We start from the raw sequence: 17,452 nt of genomic DNA, 5'->3' as shown, positions 1-17,452 counted from the left end.
AAGGTCCAGTTTGTATGATTTAGGGGCATCTAGTGGTGTAGTTGCAGATTGCAACTGCCTCACTTCGCTCTCCCCTTCCAAGTGTGAAAGAGAAACTACGGTGGCTGTGAAATGTGTGAAAACAATCTAGAGCTAGTGTTTGGTTTGTCCTTTCTGTGCTACTGAAACATGGCGGCCTCCACAGAAAAGGACCCGCTCCCCCAGCTGATAAAAACAGCTCAATCTAAGGGAACAAAAAGACACATTACACAACAATTCCTATATTCAGGTGATTATACACTAATGAATAATATATATTTATGCCAATATATCCTCATAAATGTTACACACTGGACCTTTAAGTACAGTACAGTAAACACTGGCTCTAGATGGGGCCGCTCACGTTTTTCATGCATTTTGTGGCCACCATAGTTTCTCCTTTGTGCTTTGAAAGGGAGGGTGAAGTGAGTTTACTCCACTGTATTTCAGAGGTAAATACTTGTACACTTTTATTCCACCTCATTTATTTTATAACTTTAGTTTGGTGAACCAGAATAAGAATAAATTAAATAAATTATGATGTATCATTATAGGTTAAGATACAACTTAGTAGTAACTTAAGTAATTCAAATAAGAACCACATTTACCAACTACAACATTAGTTAGTGACGTACACGTTAAAGCATCAAAACATTTAATATAAATTTAACATAATCCTATTCTAATGGGCCACTCTGCATAATGCATACTTATACTTCTGGTACTTTAAGTATGTGTTGATGCTAATACTTTATTTTATTATTTTAAAGTACTTGAATGCAGGACTTTTACTTGTAACAGTGTTCACATGTGATATAAGTAAAAGATATGAGAACTTCCACCACTGCTGGGACATAAAACATCATCATAAAGCATCGATGTTGTTCTGTGAATCTTAATTAAAGTATTAGATAAGATCTGTTATAAAGTAATTAGCAGTGGTCAGATCCTATTTTTGAGTACACCTAGCCACAATGTAAGAATACTCCATTACAAGTAGTATTACCAGAAAAACATATTCAAGAAAAGTAAAAGTATTCATTATATATATACTGAATACTGAGTAGTTTTATGCATTATATTATTGAATTATTGCAGGTGGTCAAAGGAGAACTTTATACTTTTTATGTAATTAGTAGGTTTAATCTGTAATGTTTCGCATTTTATAAACTAATAAACTGTCAAATAAATAAAGTGTTTATATATTAAAAGGTGTGGGAGTAGTATGACAAGTACAATTAACTTATAGTACTGAATAAATATTATTTTACTCTTTCCACATCTGTCTACTGACAATGACACAATGTTGAGAAGCTTTAATTTATCTTCATTAAAGCTGCTCTGCCTCCCTCTAGTGGCTACATGAGGCCAGTACATGATCAACAGATATTACAAGGTACTTGAACTACATACCGACACATAGACACATACCAGAGACAAGACAGATGTAATCATCGTACTTCATCAGCTTAAATGTTTATTATTGCATATATTGTTTCTGCCATACAACGTGCAAACAAAAACCACTGGGTCTGATACTTTAGCTTTACAAATGAATGATATTCATATTAAAAATCATATTGAAAATGTTAGCCGACCAAAAGCTGCTTTAATGTGGACAACGACAAAGTGTTAGCTACCTTTCAAAGACATTATTTGGAATTGTAGTTTAAAAAGACCTGATGGGCCGTCGCTCACACACAAAAAGCTTTTTGATGTGATAGAAATTCTGGTTTCAGTGGGCCAAAGGGCCAACTTAGCGAGAAGAGGCACGTCAGGTGCGGTTTATGTTGTGTTGCTGTGGTTACGCATCGTCTCCACCACAGAGCAACAGTAAGGCCTTCCGGTAGTCGCCACTGGTATCTCCCTGTAACACAAAAACAGAGAGCTTTATAGGTGTAGGACAGTGGACAGCAACCTTTATTATCAGTCTGGAGCTACGTAACATTTGAGATTTATGATGCTAATTTATACCCGCAGATCAAGTATACATACATATATATACAAATCTGTCCACTAACAGTTATATTGTACTGGGAGACGTCTGTTAACGTAGCCTAGACTCAAGACTAATAGCCACCACTATAGAGTTTCGGCAAAATACAGAGGAAAAGGTGTCAGATCAGGATGTACAATTTAGTTCATGAAATACTGAAACATTTTATTTTTATTTGGTGTGTAATGGCTACACATTTTTACAACCAAAAAACCTAAGTATCACAACAATGACAACTGGAAATGTTAAAATAATAACCATAATCCATATAATCTTTTGTCAAACCCAGAGGGAACCACTGTGGAGGGGCTAAACAGCCACAGGTTGCCTACCCCTGGTGTAGGGCAACTTATATAGGTGTGTAGTGTTGTGTATTTGTTTATTTGTGTTTGTGTGTGTGTGTGTGTACCTTGATCATGGAAAACAGAGAGCAGGCAAACAGCTTCCTGAACTCAGTCCTGATGTCCAACATGTCCACCTCGCTGCGACTCACCATCACTCTGATCAGGGTGTCATCATCAGTTCCTGCACCCTGAAACAAACACACAAACATTAGATGACTGTATGATACATAAATGTCTAAGAAGTATCTGAGAGCACGAGATAACGACCCACAGATCTGTTCATATTTTAAAAAGGTAGTTAATGTGCATCTGGATCCAGATCGGCATGAAAATACAGTGGACATCAATCATGATACACTATAAACTGATTTTTAGGTAGTGGAAACACAACACAACACTGACATATCATTATATTGATATAGCAATTAGCAAACAGTTATTTTACACATCCATCAATATTTACTCATACAGCAGTTACGGAGCAATATTATCATTCATTTGTAGTCGTTTCTGGCCATCTATAAGTCCAATATTTACTCACTTTAACTCTGTTTCTAACTTCTGAGGGAAATATCTGTCTCTAACTGTGTCTGTCTGCTGTTTGGTATCTTTATTTAATTTTACTGCTAGTAAAACAACAGTGTGTGGGAGTTCTCTCTTCTTCCATATGAATTTTTGTGAGGTAAAACTGCTCTTTAATTAGGATCTCTTATTATTTTTTTTATAATCTGAGCATGGCGGGCAGAGTGACACTGCGCAGGAAGTCAGTCAATTAAGGGCACTTGGGGATCCTAGTACCGTTTTCAACTTATAATAGAAAACATTTTTTTATTTTTTTTATTTTTTTATATTATATACAATAATTATAATAATAAAACTGCATCTGAGTCCAGTTCCACACAAAAAAAATCATCTGGTTTCATGACTCTGACTTCACTTTTAATGGGATTTCATTGAAATCTGTTTTATATTATGTAACATTTATCAAGATTCTTTAAGTTTCCAAATAATTAACTGACTTCATTCATTTAAACTCAAAACAGAAATGAGCATATGGATAAACAACAGAGAACTTTAAATGTACTTTTAGGAACTTTTTTGCTGGCATTATAATCTGTTCTTTTAACTGATTTGAAGGTGGTTAAAGATAACATTGATTATACTTAATGGCCATTTTATTTTGCTGTCTTACCTTCATTGCATAGTACAGAGTCTCAGCAAAATAGGCTGGAACGCTCCTGGCACACTTCACTTTAAAAGAAAACAAGACAGACAGCGATTTGTCATTATTTGTCATTTAAAGTCACCACCACTCGAGCAGCTGAAAACAGAAACTGTCTGCAGGATTTGAGTTGTGTTTCGTACCCACGGCGAGAAGCAAATCTTCCAGACTTCCAGATGTTTCCCTCTTAATACTCTCCTCCATCTCGTATCCAGCCAGCTTCATGTAAGCGTCAAATACTGAAACACACAGGTTCAGAATGAGTGTGGTTGTTACGTGACAATGCAGAACAATTGGAAAAGCTCTCTCTCTCTCTGAGACAAACCTTTCCTAAGATGTTCGGCACTGCGGTTTCCCAGGATGGTGACAAAAGTTTGTTCATCAGTGCCAAACTTCTGCTCTCCTGCCTTGAAGAGGACCTACGACAGAAACAAATGATACACGTCACACATTGTCCTTCAAAATCAGAGACAAGCTAGACTCTTAAGCCCTGTTTGCACGGGACTAATATTACCAGGGGACCTCATGTGATTTAGTAATGACCCCCCAGATCTGTGTTTTATGTGCCGAATTTGCCCAACTATTTCTACAGGATAAGGAAAGTCTGTATTTTATTCAAATTTACCGACATTATCCCTCAGTTGGCACGTTAATGACCACTGTCAACTTATAGTTTCTGCTGCTGTGTGATGCTGCAGGTATTTAATAAAGTCAAAGGAAGGAATATGACACACCAGATGTGGACAGCAGTAATGAAAGTTGGTTTGTGATGTGGCGTTTGTGCTCACTGCAGTACTATATGGACCAAACTTTGTGCTGAAAGATGGGAGAAAAGCCTGAAACACCGGAAGTAGCTGCAGAAACTTCACTTAAAAAATAACTTTACTGATCTTATAATACATCAATCTGTAGGCGTCGCACCATATATTCCACTTCCACTCATTAAGATAACAGTTTGATACTTTGCAAACATCACAGGACCTCTGTGTTTGGTGACATATGGTACGTAACTTGTGGTGGAATATTTATTTTACTAATAGGATTTAGATCATAGACGTCCTCCGCAATTATTACAAACCACATGAGGTCCCCTGATAATACTAGTCCTGTGCAAAAGGGGGTTTAAAGGGCCATTCCACCAATTTTACATGTTCTGTACTACCTTACTCAGTGGTGAAAGTAACTGAGTACATTTACTCAAATACTGTATGCAAGTAGGCCCACAGTTTTGAGGGGAATAGTGTACTTTTTACTTAATTTAACTCACTGCTATAGTTACTCTGAGATTGAAACATATATAAAAATATATCGTTATAAAGTACCCAACCATATATAAATAATAAAACTAGCTTGACCACAACCATTAAAATGCTGTTTATGTAATATGTCAATAATACTGTGTAATACAGTGTGGATTGGATTGTTTTCTCGTACTAAACTCACAGTAATATGTGCTAAAGAGGAATGACCTGAACAATACTCAGCTACTAGTAACTGACAGCGAAGTCTCTTCAGTAATGCATCATGATCAGAAAGAACTAGAGGAAAATAGCTGACTCATACTGAATCCCTTCACAGTATGTTTCTACCTTTTAAATTTCAGCCATTGAATGTTAAGGGAAATTGTACCCATCTCCCTCCACTAGAGGGCGTCATAACAGCATTATAAATACATACAGAAACAGGCTTCAGAGGCCAGTATTCAGATCCTATCCACAAACACATGTGACAGTCACACCCTCAATCTACAAGACAAGGACCCCATTGATGAAAAAGAGCAGAAATATTTACTGAGCAGCAATAAACAGATGACTCACCTGAGCATCAGTCTCGATAGTTCCCTGCTGGATCCCCTGCTGCCTGTTCGCCTGAGGAGAGACCAAACACTTCTGTTAGAGAGGAGAGGAGAGGAGAGGAGAGGAGAGGAGAAGAGATGGAGAGGAGAGGAAGGATATTTACCTGCAGGAGAATAACCAGAAGCCTCTTGAAGTGACCTGAAGTGTCACCAGATATATCCTCCTCCAGGTCGTCATCATACTCTGAGGAAACACACATTCATGTTTTCTTTTGTTTCACTATTACAAAATACACAAATACATCAGAGAGATGTAACAAATTAAATATAATACAGTCTGTTTACATGTAAAAATGATTTACATGTAAAAAAGGAAACAAGTTGTTTGCATATCCTCATATTGATACAGCGTTTATGTTGGAAAACAATTGCGTATTTACACATCCAGCAGTTACGGAGCAACAGTTGTGTTACTCGCCAAGAACGCCAAGTCCAATGTTTACTCTCCTTTAGCTCTGTTTTTGGTCAGTGCTACAGCAATACAGAACATATTTGGTGATGGAGTTTGGCAATATCGCTGCTCATTTACTGGTGCAAGACAAATATCTACTAAAGATACTTATTAGCAGACAGCAAGAAAGCTGTAACACGAAAATGGTTACAGACCTCCAACAAAGACCGACTGGATAGATATTGTGACTACTGTTCAAAGTATGGAAATAAATACTTGTTCGCTAAATGTACGGGCTGATAAATTCCTGCAATACTGGATAAAAATGTATTGTGTTTACGACCTCATAAGATGATTACTGAGCAAACACAACTTGTGTTGTATCTTTATGTTCCTTAGAAATAATGTATATTTAAAAAAAGAACATTTCTGAATCTACACACCACAAACAAAAGACTGGTTTCATGACTCTGAATGAACGTCTAACTTTTGTTTTTGGGATTTAAGTGGGCATTTTCAAGAAATAGACACTAGTGTTGCTCATGATGAAGCAAACAGCATGTAAACATGATCTAGGTCTCAGGTGAGTTTATCATGAAGTGTGTGCATTGTGTGTATTACCCTGTCTATAAGCAGCGATGATGTCCTTCACCTGCTGAGGTGTTCTGGAGGCGAGGATCTCCACCAGCACCTTCTCATCTGTTCCTGCCCCCTACAGGTCAAAGGAGGAAATGTCTGATGAAATAACATTTCAAGTTCCCAGCTTACATTTCTAAACTCTACGTCTTCAGCACATCAGAGTCTCTATCTGCCTCCTATCTTACACTTACCTTGATGGCGTTGCGAAGGGAAGTCGCATCGTAAGCGATGGGTGGAGTCATGAGACCCACGATCAGGGTCTCAAATTTGCCTCCCAGCTCTCCCTTCAGGTTATCTACCAGATCCTGTCATGGAGATACATTATTTAGTTCTGGTGCAGCATAAATAAAAAGGATTTTATGGTTGTCATGTACTGCAAGCTAATCTTGTTTGTATTTGTATGCAGTCGTACTGTATTGTAATTGTTTGACCGTGTTAAGTTGTAGCTTTGATGTTGTGTGTTCGGTTTAAAGGCCTCAGATTGTTTGACAAAGGAGTTGTGGGGTCCTACAAGCACGCTCTTTTTATGCAGGGATTGGCCAGATGTGCAACACCATGAATGCTTTTGAGGAGAGAATATTATTAGTTGGAGGATAGAGTCTCCTGTTGAGCTCACATTAATAAATAATAATCATGCTGGGAGGTAATTATTGTCTGTTCAGTGGCAGCACAAAGTTTTCTGCTCAGCTTGCGTTAAAGGAATAGTTCAACCTTTTGGGAAATATAGGCTCAGTTGCTTTCCTGCTGTGCAATAGATAGGAAGATTGACCCACATGTCTGTAATAAATATAAATAAATATAAAGTTTAGGCCAGCAACCAGTTAGCTTAGCATAAAGAGTGGAAACAGGGGGGAAGCAGCTAGCGTTGCTGTACCTATCAGCACCTTTAAGGTTCACTGTACGTTTGGACAGATCCAGACTACCCGTTTCCCCCTTTTCCAGTTTTTATGCTCAGCTAAGGTAAACAACTGCTGGCTGTAGCTTTATATTTACCATACAAACCATCTTCTCAAATAACTCTTGGCAAGAAGTTCTTCGAAGTATATCTCCCAAAATGTCCGTCTTTAAGTGTACATGCAGTTCTGTGTAGGTCTGTCATGATATCAGATTTTCACGTCCCGATTATTGTGGCCGAAACTATATTTTATACTAAATATTTTAAATCTTTTTTTTAAAATGCTGCTTTAATTGAAATCAATCTTCTATGTGTTTTGTCTCTTTTTTGGCAAATTAATTACACTCAAAATATGAGCGTAGGAAGGTGGAGAGTCTGTAACCGTAACTGTTCAACCAAGACGAGGCTATATGGGCCAGGTATAAACTTTACTGCTTTAAACGAGGTCAAACAACACAGCACACACAGTAGTTTGTTTTAAACACACTGAAGCCTTTTTAAACTGGAGCTCTTGTAATATGTTTGGTCATATGGTTTGTTAAGGAAGTCCAACCTTTCCAAACAGAGTTTTGTAGGCAGTCTTGATATCCTGCCTCTGGGCGTTGCTGCGGGCCGTCAACAGCTCCAAGATGGCATCCTCATTGGTCCCTACGGCAACAAGCACCATGGTTACTCAGCCAAGCAGCCAAGTGTTTGTTTAACTATTCTATACAAGGCACACGTATGGCACACATATTCCATAGCAATGAACACTCTCCGTCTAGGTAGACAGTTGATTATTTCACCCACATGATTACAGGCTTCAGTCGAGGTCAGCTGATGTGTTTGCTCACAGTGACTCAAGTTTCATCTGTTTATGACTCACTGCTGTCTGGGTGGAGCTCCCCGCAGACAGCAGGGATTACTACAGTTAAAGGAGGGAGGAATTCCCCCCAAAAAACTCTCTCATTGGTCTGTGAGAGTTGTACTACTGACTGACACACCTTCAACATATCAGATGACACCGTGCTGACAGCATACACACACACATAAGCATCTTACCTAGCCCTTTCATGGCCTTGTACAGGACCTCAGCATCTGTAGTGGCATTGAAGTTCAAACTGGGTTTTACAGTTCCTCTGGTGGCCTGGAACATGGAAGAAATAAGACAGAAGATGATTATTCCAGTGTAGATTCTCCCAAATTCTATGTCTTTTTTCCAAAAGATACATTTTATCCCCATAAACATTTCTCCTTCTGGATTCCGGACCTCTGTAATGCATGTTTACATACATTCAAATGTTCTCCCAACTGCAATATACAAGGACACAGCAGGTTTTCTGGACACTTGGGGACAAATCTTTGCATATTTAATGACTGTCTTCTTGTTGTTGTGTGATTCATAAATGCTCCTGAGCTACAGCAACATTATTTATGCACGCTGTCTATAGCTTCTTATCAGATATAAAGTAAATGCTATAACATTGCAGATCATACTTCTCTAGTTTAATGCTTCTGTGCATAATCTTATCAAAGTCTTGCCTCTGCATACCCCGAGTTAAAATACACACTTATAAAATACCAGATCTCAGATTTGTGACATGGATAACTTTCCGCCTTCTTGCAGAACACGTTATCAACCTCATTCACGCTTAGATATAAAATTACATATTTCAGATTCCTCGTGTCCATAATGTCATATAATGACTTTATGCACTTCTTCCCCTTAATTTAATTAAAGAATATACTTTCTCAATCTCTGCATTCATCCTTACATAATAAAACCTTGTATCTCAGATTTGCTATGAGCATACACTCATCAAAGCCCCCCCTCCCTTTTTAAATGCACTTAATGGCTTACAGACTTTCAACTCCATGAACTACAGATCTGCGGATGTGCACAGAAGATCTCCCATCAAACCCACTCCAGTTTCATAACCAGTATGTTCCCATATTTTAGCCGTGGAGTTGCTGCCTACACCTCAGATGTGCTCAGCAGTTCCAATATGCTGAATTAAGTGAAACGAAACAGCAATTCAGTCTGATTATCAGGCTAATAATTTCTCTGAATGTGGAAAGAGTATTTCAGAACAGCAGACTGGTCCAAACTGAAGACAGCAAGAATGTGATTAAGTGGTTAATATTTACTTTAAGATTGATTTTTTTGACTTTCTGTAACAATGCTGCACAGACAAGCCCTAAAAACTGTGACACATTAACAATAAAACAGGCATCTGGTTGCTTCTCATTCCAGAGAGAGATGTTTAGAGAGGAAAACCACTAGAATGTCTCTGGAATTCTGACCTTGAAAATCTGGTTTTGGAAAAGTGGGCCATACAAATAACAAGTTGCCATTAACAACCAGGATTCTGTCTTCTTGTGCAGGAATGGACGCCAAAATGTCCACGAGCTCTCTCCCCGTTCACATAAACACACTGAAGCACCACAAGCTAAACAAAATCTAATCAGAGTGCAGATGGCTGCTCGGACAAACAGCCGAGCAAACGGGATATTTAGAACAACAACAATAACAATAACAACACAATGCAGCTCGCTTCCACTGGTATGTTTGACACAGGTTCAGCTCCGGTGGCGAGTTCAGACAGGACCTGGATCTTAGGGGGCTTCTGATGGAGGTATGTTGACCCCGCCATATGTTAACACTGGCTGTCACAGATGGCATCTGTTAGCTTTAAAGCGCAGATTATAACACGGCACGGGTCTTATCAGTCCTCTCCGTCATTTAGAGACTGTGGTTGTCATAGAGACAGTACACAACCAATGCAATCATGTTTGTATGAAGGGAAGTCCCCCTGTCATAATGTCTAATTGTGGATTTTACTGCTTACTGTGTTAATACTGTCTATACTTTTGAGTCTTAAAGTCCTAAAAAGTAGTATTTAAATTGTGTTTTTTTATTTTGGATTTCAATGTTCTGTTAACATAGTGAACTTTTAGAGTCAGTGCCACTTATTTTTGACAGTTTTCAGGTAGTAGGTAATGTACTTTTCAATCAAGTATGAGACATCTTGTGTTCAGAAGTTAAAAAAATATCATGAACATTGATATATTTAGAATTTTTACAATGAGAGACACAAATTATTATTTAAAGAAGAGTATTTTTATGGCTTAAAACATCTTTAAATACAAAGATTTAACCCTTTTCTCCACCATGAGATAAAAGATAAAATCTGCTTTTAGATCATCATATAGAGAACCTTTGGTACATATAACTGTTGTTATATCAGGAAAAACATCCAAATTACTACAACATTTTACACATTTTCTCTCCACGATGACTTCGGGGTGGGGACGCTGCTTGGACTTATGACCTCAGTGTTTCCTACTGAAGACTTAAATCCATAAACACGTGTCACAAATATATAATGGTGCTTTATAAAAGGCTTAATAATTCCCTAAAAGAGCTGGGCACCGAAGAAAATGTTACTGAAACAAATACAGTGTGGAAGTGAGTATTTAGGGCTGAAGTACAGTTTGTGGGATTGACTCAAAATAAACTAGAGTGCACGTGAACAAGTAATCCAGAGCAAAGGTTGATGTGTTTTTTAATATTTTTATGTACAATAATTGAGGTCTACGGCACTAAAGAATAACATATACCAGGCTTTGACCTTACAGACACTTGTTAATAATTCTTTCCACTGCATTTTCAGGCAGTTTAAATACATGACCAATCTTATCCTCTAAGAAAGATCCATTCAAACTGACTTCTGTGAGCAGTTCATGACATGAGAAGTTCAGTTTATTGCCCCGGATTAAACTCTTTGAAGACTGCAGCTGATTATCATGAATATAATCACTTTGTTTTTATTGTTTTATGGTAACGAAACTTCACCCTCACAAAGGGAAATGTAACTGATTCTCCTTTAAGAGAGGGGAGGGCGGCTTGAAACTCTGGGCTGGACGTGGAAATGAGTGTATTAAACACAGAGAGAAGTGGAGAGACAGAGAGACCCACCCGAATGGAATAGAGCCCACATGAGTCATAAACTAAAACTTCCCAACTTCCCCAAATGAAAACTCTCTTTGCAGCCCTAAAACAAACACACACACACACACACACACACACACACACACACAGGCGCGCTTGATAAACTGGAAAGTTTAATCAGTGAAAGTGCCAATATGACAACTTTTTTTATGTTAACACACACAAGTTACTCTTTCTGTAAATGTTTGTGGAGCTCGTACTTTATCTTACACAGACACATCCTCTACATTCACAGGCTTTTATGTTTAATGTCAACCTGAAAAAGTTATAGTTAAAGTGAATAAATATTCACGTTTTGTCAACTCCTGCCTACATTCAGATCTTATCTTAGCATTATATAATGAAGGGGAAAAAAGTGGGCAGTGTCTTGGAGTTCAGAGGGTATAAACTATTGTGACTCATACATTTGCATAAATAACGGTTTTTATAAAGACTTTATGAACAATTATTATTATTTAATATAAAACTTTTTTTTTTTTTAGATTGAGGGCAGAGAAATCTGTGAAATTAAAATGACTCACCATTTTGACAGTGATGGAGCGGTTTTTTTAGCGGTAGGAAGAAAGTCTGTTAGAAAAAGAGAGAAAAACTTTATTTAACAACTCAACATGACGAATACTGAACTTATGTTTTAAACTTCAAACATCTGAAAGTTAACTTGATCTTCCTCATGTTTATCCGGTGCCTTCCTTTATCTCCCCTCCAGTCTTGCTTAAGTCTAACTTCCTACAAACAGACACCTCTCCTTTGTCCCCAGATGGTCCATGGGGACAAAGGAGAGGTGTCTGTCCCCCGGCTCACACGACCGATGCTGATGAACGTGTATCCGGGCAGTAACGCGTTAAAGTGTCCCGGTGACCGGAGGAACTTACCGCAGGAGTTGCAGCTGTTGGATGAAGCTCGGTGAGCAGCGACCCAGCAGGGAGAGCAGAGAGGAAGAGAAGAAGGACAACAGCAGAAACCCACTAGGAAATACTCTCCGGTTGTGCGCGTAAGTGTGCTGGTGCGCGTGTGTGGGCCACACCCCGGTGCGCACGGGCTCTGGCACAGCCCCTTCTCCTGAAGCACTCTGGGAAATGTTGTTTCAGGTGTCTTGAAGTTGTTTTTTCTGTAGTTATATATGCATATTTCATAATGAACCCAATGACTTTTAAATGCATTAATGTCACCTTATTGGATAAAGTTTAGCAACTTCAGCCTTGAGCAGTTTTAATTTTGAGGTTTGTATCCACGTTTACACCAAATGTCATTATAATACAGCCTATAATGAATAGTTTTTTTTTATTAGATTTTTCTTATTGTTTAATTGTTGTTGTAAAGGCTTCATTATATTATTATCAAATATCAGTTATTATTATTATTTGAGTGCACCTTCTCTTTGATTAAGAGATAGATTTTTTTTTTTTTTTTTTTTGCTACTTTGGGACAGTGGTACGAGCTGAAATGACCATCTAATATTATGTTAAGACAAACATGTTAGCTAACAGTTGCCTATTTACACAAGCAGTTGCCTTATTTTACTGCTGACCTGACAAATATTAAGTCCAGTGTTTTGTTTGTTTTGGTCTACAAAACATTCGGAGGGATAGTTTTCGCTTTTAAGTAGCTGAACACTACACTATGTCCACCAGCTATAGCTGATAATTTTGTCTGCCTGTTGTTTGGTGCTGGACAGGAAGCATAAAGCGTGTTTATCAGAACTTTTTACCTGCTGCTTCTGGACCACAGTTGATGAGAGCAGTGAGATAAAGCTTTTAGCAATTATTAAAGTGCCATAAAACAAAAACAATGAGCTGAAAGACGCTAAAACACTCCATAGAACAAATGGAGAGCAGAGTTGAGCGATCAACTTTCGTCACTAAGACTGAGCCCTTTCACATTACACGTCATTCGATCCATTATTAATACTAAAATATTGATTAGTGGCTTTAAGGTCACTTCAGACCACCGAGTTAATGATGAGCTAAGAGTAACAGGAACGTCTGTTTACACTGCGCTCACACCTACAAGTTAAAGACAATATACACATATCATAGTCTACATGTCCAGCTACTCCTGTTTCTATCTCGTAGTGAAAAGAAGTTATACAGCTACATGTGGAACGGATTGTATTAAGAGTTTAATAAATCATTCATGGAGCCTATACACTGAAAGGAAAATGGATCCGTTGCTTAGTCATGTTTTAGATTTGGCTGTAACATTTGTTAAGATCAAAGAATAATCGCAGTTACTGGACACCAAACAGGATATTTTGAGACATCCAAAGTTTAGTATCATGAAGATTATATATTATATATATTATATATATATAGAACCCTGGTTTATTGTGTGTGACTGAAGACCAACAGTGTCTTAAGACATCTGAAGTATCATCATAAATCATATCATAAAAAATCATCATAATAACGAGATAACAATGCCTATTCATTTATATACTATAAAACAGAAGCTGACCATATAATCAGACCAGAACTGGACATCAGGTGGAGACTGATTTACCACAGGGGTAAAATGAACTGAATGAAGAACCTTATCTCAGAAATGTATTGATTTGATTAGTATTGTTTCTACTATGAACCCTATTCATTCTGTCGCCTTTGGCATGTGAGGAATTTTCATGCCATGCTAATAAATCACCAAGTAAACTAAACTGAGAGCTACGGATCAATTCTAACAAAGACTTTACACAGACAGAGAGAGAGAATGTGGGTTATACTGTTAAACACACATATAAGTGTATTCTGAAGAAAGAAGCTTACAAAGCAGACTTTTTAAAGGAAGATGGATGATCTTTTACTGTGAAAGAGCAATAAATAAAAACATTTTGAATGTGGACGTTCATGTTTCCTCCGGAAAAACAATAAAAAATCTTGGTACACTAAAAAACACTGACTTATTCAAATGACATAAGGGAGCTGCTAATGCTGTTCTTTCACAAGTATCCTGCTGGATCAAACTGGTAACTCTCCAGTTACAGCCCCGGTTATCTAACCTTTAGGCCACCATTGCCCCTCATTATGAGCCTTTTTTTCTTCCTCCAGAGCTATCAACTGCATCTCATGGCCTTCAAATAATATATGAGGACAACTGAGCTATCGCCATGACAACTGTGCAGACTCCATCTGGTGGCGAAGACTGAGCCATTTTCAGACTTTACATGGCATTTGTGGTGAAAACTGTATACTGGTTTAGATCATATTTAACAGACCACTTAAAAATTTATTTGTTATCATTTACAGAAGTGTAATATATTCCAAATGTTATGGTACAACACAGATTCAACAGAGTCCACAAGACACAAACATTCACAGACATCCACGAGGAGGATGCAGAGGTAGCAGCTGTAGGTCACAGTGCAACATCACTGTCTGTATTGGTAGCATTGTGATTGTTGAAGTAAGAACCAGAGAAACAGAGCTAACAGCGTGCTGAGTGAGACGAAGAGACAAACGTAGACCACCATGCTCCATTCCCAACCTGCTGGTAAAGGAGGAACACCATTTACCTCCCGAAATTGTGCCAGGACACACATGACGGTGAGCACAGGAAAAAGGAGTCAAAAGTCAAAGTTACATTCCTCTAGTTCCTAAATATTAAGGAGAGGATAAAGTGAACTCCAGTGAAGTGAAATTGCTTCTGTTGTCCACAAGTGAATGTTTGTTTTTTTCTTATCTTGTGAGGACCACAATCATCACACTGTTCAGAAACCTTCCTTAGGAGGAAATAATGACTACTGCAATCAAGTTTCTTTCAGTCAAACAGATTTAAGAGCAAAGATCTTGATCGTAGCAGCGGGTCTGATGGTGATTTGGTCTCCAGGATGCAGCAGAATATCCAGTGGGCTGATGAGCATCCCGAGTCACCAGTGTCCTCTGTTCTCCGACATCCACAGTCCTCTCTTCAGTCTTCTTCTGGATTTTCTACAAATAACTGCCTCAATATTGTTTGTCCCCTTTAAAAACCACCCACAAATACTCAATTTAAATACCCAGACAGACAGATGGACATGTAGACACATAGATCAACAGCTACCCATATAACTCTGACCTATGAACCCATCAACCCACAGGCAATCTCTCTCTCTCTCTTGCACACACACACACACACACACTGACCTCACCCTGCAGGTATGTGTAATCGATGCCTTTTGTGATCGTCTATCTTCACTTCTGATTAAAACATATTTCCAAAGTCCACCCTGCAGGTGTATTTATCATGCAGGTTGTAGCTACAGTGCAACACTAACCCTGTGTTTTATTCATTCTATAAAAAGAGCCCACTGACTCATTTAAAACATGGGATACATGATCAAAGTAATGTCTTTCTACATGTGTATTTGGAAAGCTGTTCTTTATTAAACAGTAATTTAAAATGTCATACACATTACCGATAGTAAAAAAACTCAAAAGATTCTCGTGGAGACGCTCCTCTCTCTCTCAGGGAATGCATGCAACAAGTGCTCAGTGTAAGAAAACAAAGAATAACATATATTATATATATTTGTGTTAACCTGTATGTTAACCTATATAATTTATTCATTTAAGTCATTACTGCTCACATTACAGTCATACTAGTGAAGGTGCAGATAGGTTACATTCAGTGGTGTAGTGCAGGGTATACACAGGCGGGTCAGCTTTGGGTGTACCCACTTCTAAATCCCCTCTGAAACCGGTCATTCAGTAGTAGTGAATTTATTTCCTAGGATGGCAAATGCATGACATATCTGTCCAGTGGATGGTGTAAACTATAAGAAATACTTCACTCAAAATGTATAATTCTGTAGTTATGTCTGTTATGTTACTGCCTGAAGTCAAGCTGCAGAAGTTCAGAGGCAATATGCAAATAGTGCTGGCACATTTTTATTAAATATGTAGTCTAACATCGCAGTTTAAAACACAGGGCGTTTATCCTTTGCTATAACAAATATTGGGGGCCATAAATTAAGTATAAATTGAGTATAACCACTTCTCCAGGAACCACTACACCACTGGTGACAGTGCTACCAGAAGGAAGTAAGAGTGGTGAGTCACATATCTGCAACCTAATATAAAAAAAAAACAGGACACTTTATTTACACACTCTTGCTCTCACTGTCACAGACATGTATGAGCGTGAACAATCAGGTGAAGAAACACCTGCACAAAAACTGGGAAAACAGGAAACGTTAAAGCAATATCCCTCTGGCAGAAACCATGAAGAGTACTATCTAACTGTAACTGAGTGAATGGTCACTTAAAGTCATGCACATTTGCACATAATAGACTTTGGCCTCCCCTCAGACAACGCTTTGCACCCCCTTTAGTTGACTTGCTTAATTTTGTTTTATTATCGGATGCCTATGGGATCAGGATTATGTTATTTGATCACTCACAATTTCGCCAAGATAGTCTGATATTGCTGACTGACATACCTTCAGACTACGCCAATTGCATAAGAAAGGTATGTCTTATATTTATTAGTTTCTGATTCTGGATAACTGGGAAAAACATCAGAATTCCCCCAAACTAGTGTATCAGTGATTTGGTCTCTTTAACCAAATCACACACATTTAGGCTATTCCATTTCCTTTTGATAACTAATGCAATATGTTTTCACTTCCATTCATTGAGCCTCCCCTGAAACTGTTTAGAGCACACCTGAGGAGGCCTGCCTCCCACTTTGGAGACCTCTGCTCTTTACTGGTACAATAGCGCCACCCTGGACTATAGTCAGCTTTGTCAACTGCAGTCTGTTGCACTTCAGTTCCAGTAAACAATCATGTGCTGCCTTATTCTTGTACTTGTACTTTACATCCTATACACCACAGATCAGCAGAGGTGCAACTCCAACATTAACACAAAACTTAATCTGCAAGGATGTCACACATAGCTTTAAAGATAGTTGGCATCATTGGGATTTTTGTTTAGGAAAAAGTTCTACTGAATAGTAGTTTCCTCTTTGATTGTTAAACTTGAATATAATGATTCTAAAGACACAAAAAACGACCTGAATACAATACAATTATTTTATGGTAAAAGCCAAAGATTCTAGGACATTTCTGCACATAAATGCTATCATTATACATAGACCTAACACATTCAGCAAGGATGCATTTCACAGAA

At 38.1% G+C, this 17,452-nt stretch overlaps 1 protein-coding gene across 2 annotated transcripts; it reads right to left on the bottom strand.

Moving 5' to 3' along the window:
- Nucleotides 1-1,466: 1,466 nt before the first annotated feature.
- Nucleotides 1,467-12,363, bottom strand: anxa5b (annexin A5b). Of its 2 annotated transcripts, XM_035660734.1 has the most exons (13): nucleotides 12,224-12,363; nucleotides 11,873-11,918; nucleotides 8,402-8,486; nucleotides 7,914-8,008; nucleotides 6,657-6,770; nucleotides 6,448-6,538; nucleotides 5,540-5,619; nucleotides 5,398-5,448; nucleotides 3,906-3,999; nucleotides 3,724-3,819; nucleotides 3,551-3,609; nucleotides 2,424-2,546; nucleotides 1,467-1,885 (listed from the first exon to the last, which is right to left on the bottom strand). In XM_035660734.1, the coding sequence occupies exons 2-13, from the start codon at nucleotides 11,873-11,875 to the stop codon at nucleotides 1,823-1,825; spliced, it is 954 nt and encodes a 317-aa protein (XP_035516627.1). In that variant the 5' UTR covers nucleotides 11,876-11,918; nucleotides 12,224-12,363; the 3' UTR covers nucleotides 1,467-1,822. The 2 variants fall into 2 exon arrangements, with proteins under 2 accessions (XP_035516627.1, XP_035516626.1); XM_035660733.1 differs by lacking the exons at nucleotides 11,873-11,918; nucleotides 12,224-12,363 and having other exon boundaries at nucleotides 8,402-8,510.
- Nucleotides 12,364-17,452: the final 5,089 nt, after the last annotated feature.

Source organism: Morone saxatilis, unplaced genomic scaffold (assembly GCF_004916995.1).
Source record: "Morone saxatilis isolate NCDOM2014 unplaced genomic scaffold, NCSU_SB_2.0 Contig17, whole genome shotgun sequence".
In the NCBI taxonomy this organism is placed as follows: Eukaryota; Metazoa; Chordata; class Actinopteri; family Moronidae; genus Morone; species Morone saxatilis.
This window is presented reverse-complemented; position numbering and strand designations above follow the sequence as displayed.

Coding starts and splice junctions, on each gene's coding strand:
- anxa5b (XM_035660733.1), bottom strand. CDS start 8,495: ATGTTCCAGGCCACCAGAGGAACTGTAAAACCCAGTTTGAACTTCAAT. Junction 6,539..6,656: donor CCCTTCGCAACGCCATCAAG/GTAAGTGTAAGA, acceptor TTTGACCTGTAG/GGGGCAGGAACAGATGAGAA. Junction 4,000..5,397: donor CTATCGAGACTGATGCTCAG/GTGAGTCATCTG, acceptor TTTCTGTCGTAG/GTCCTCTTCAAGGCAGGAGA.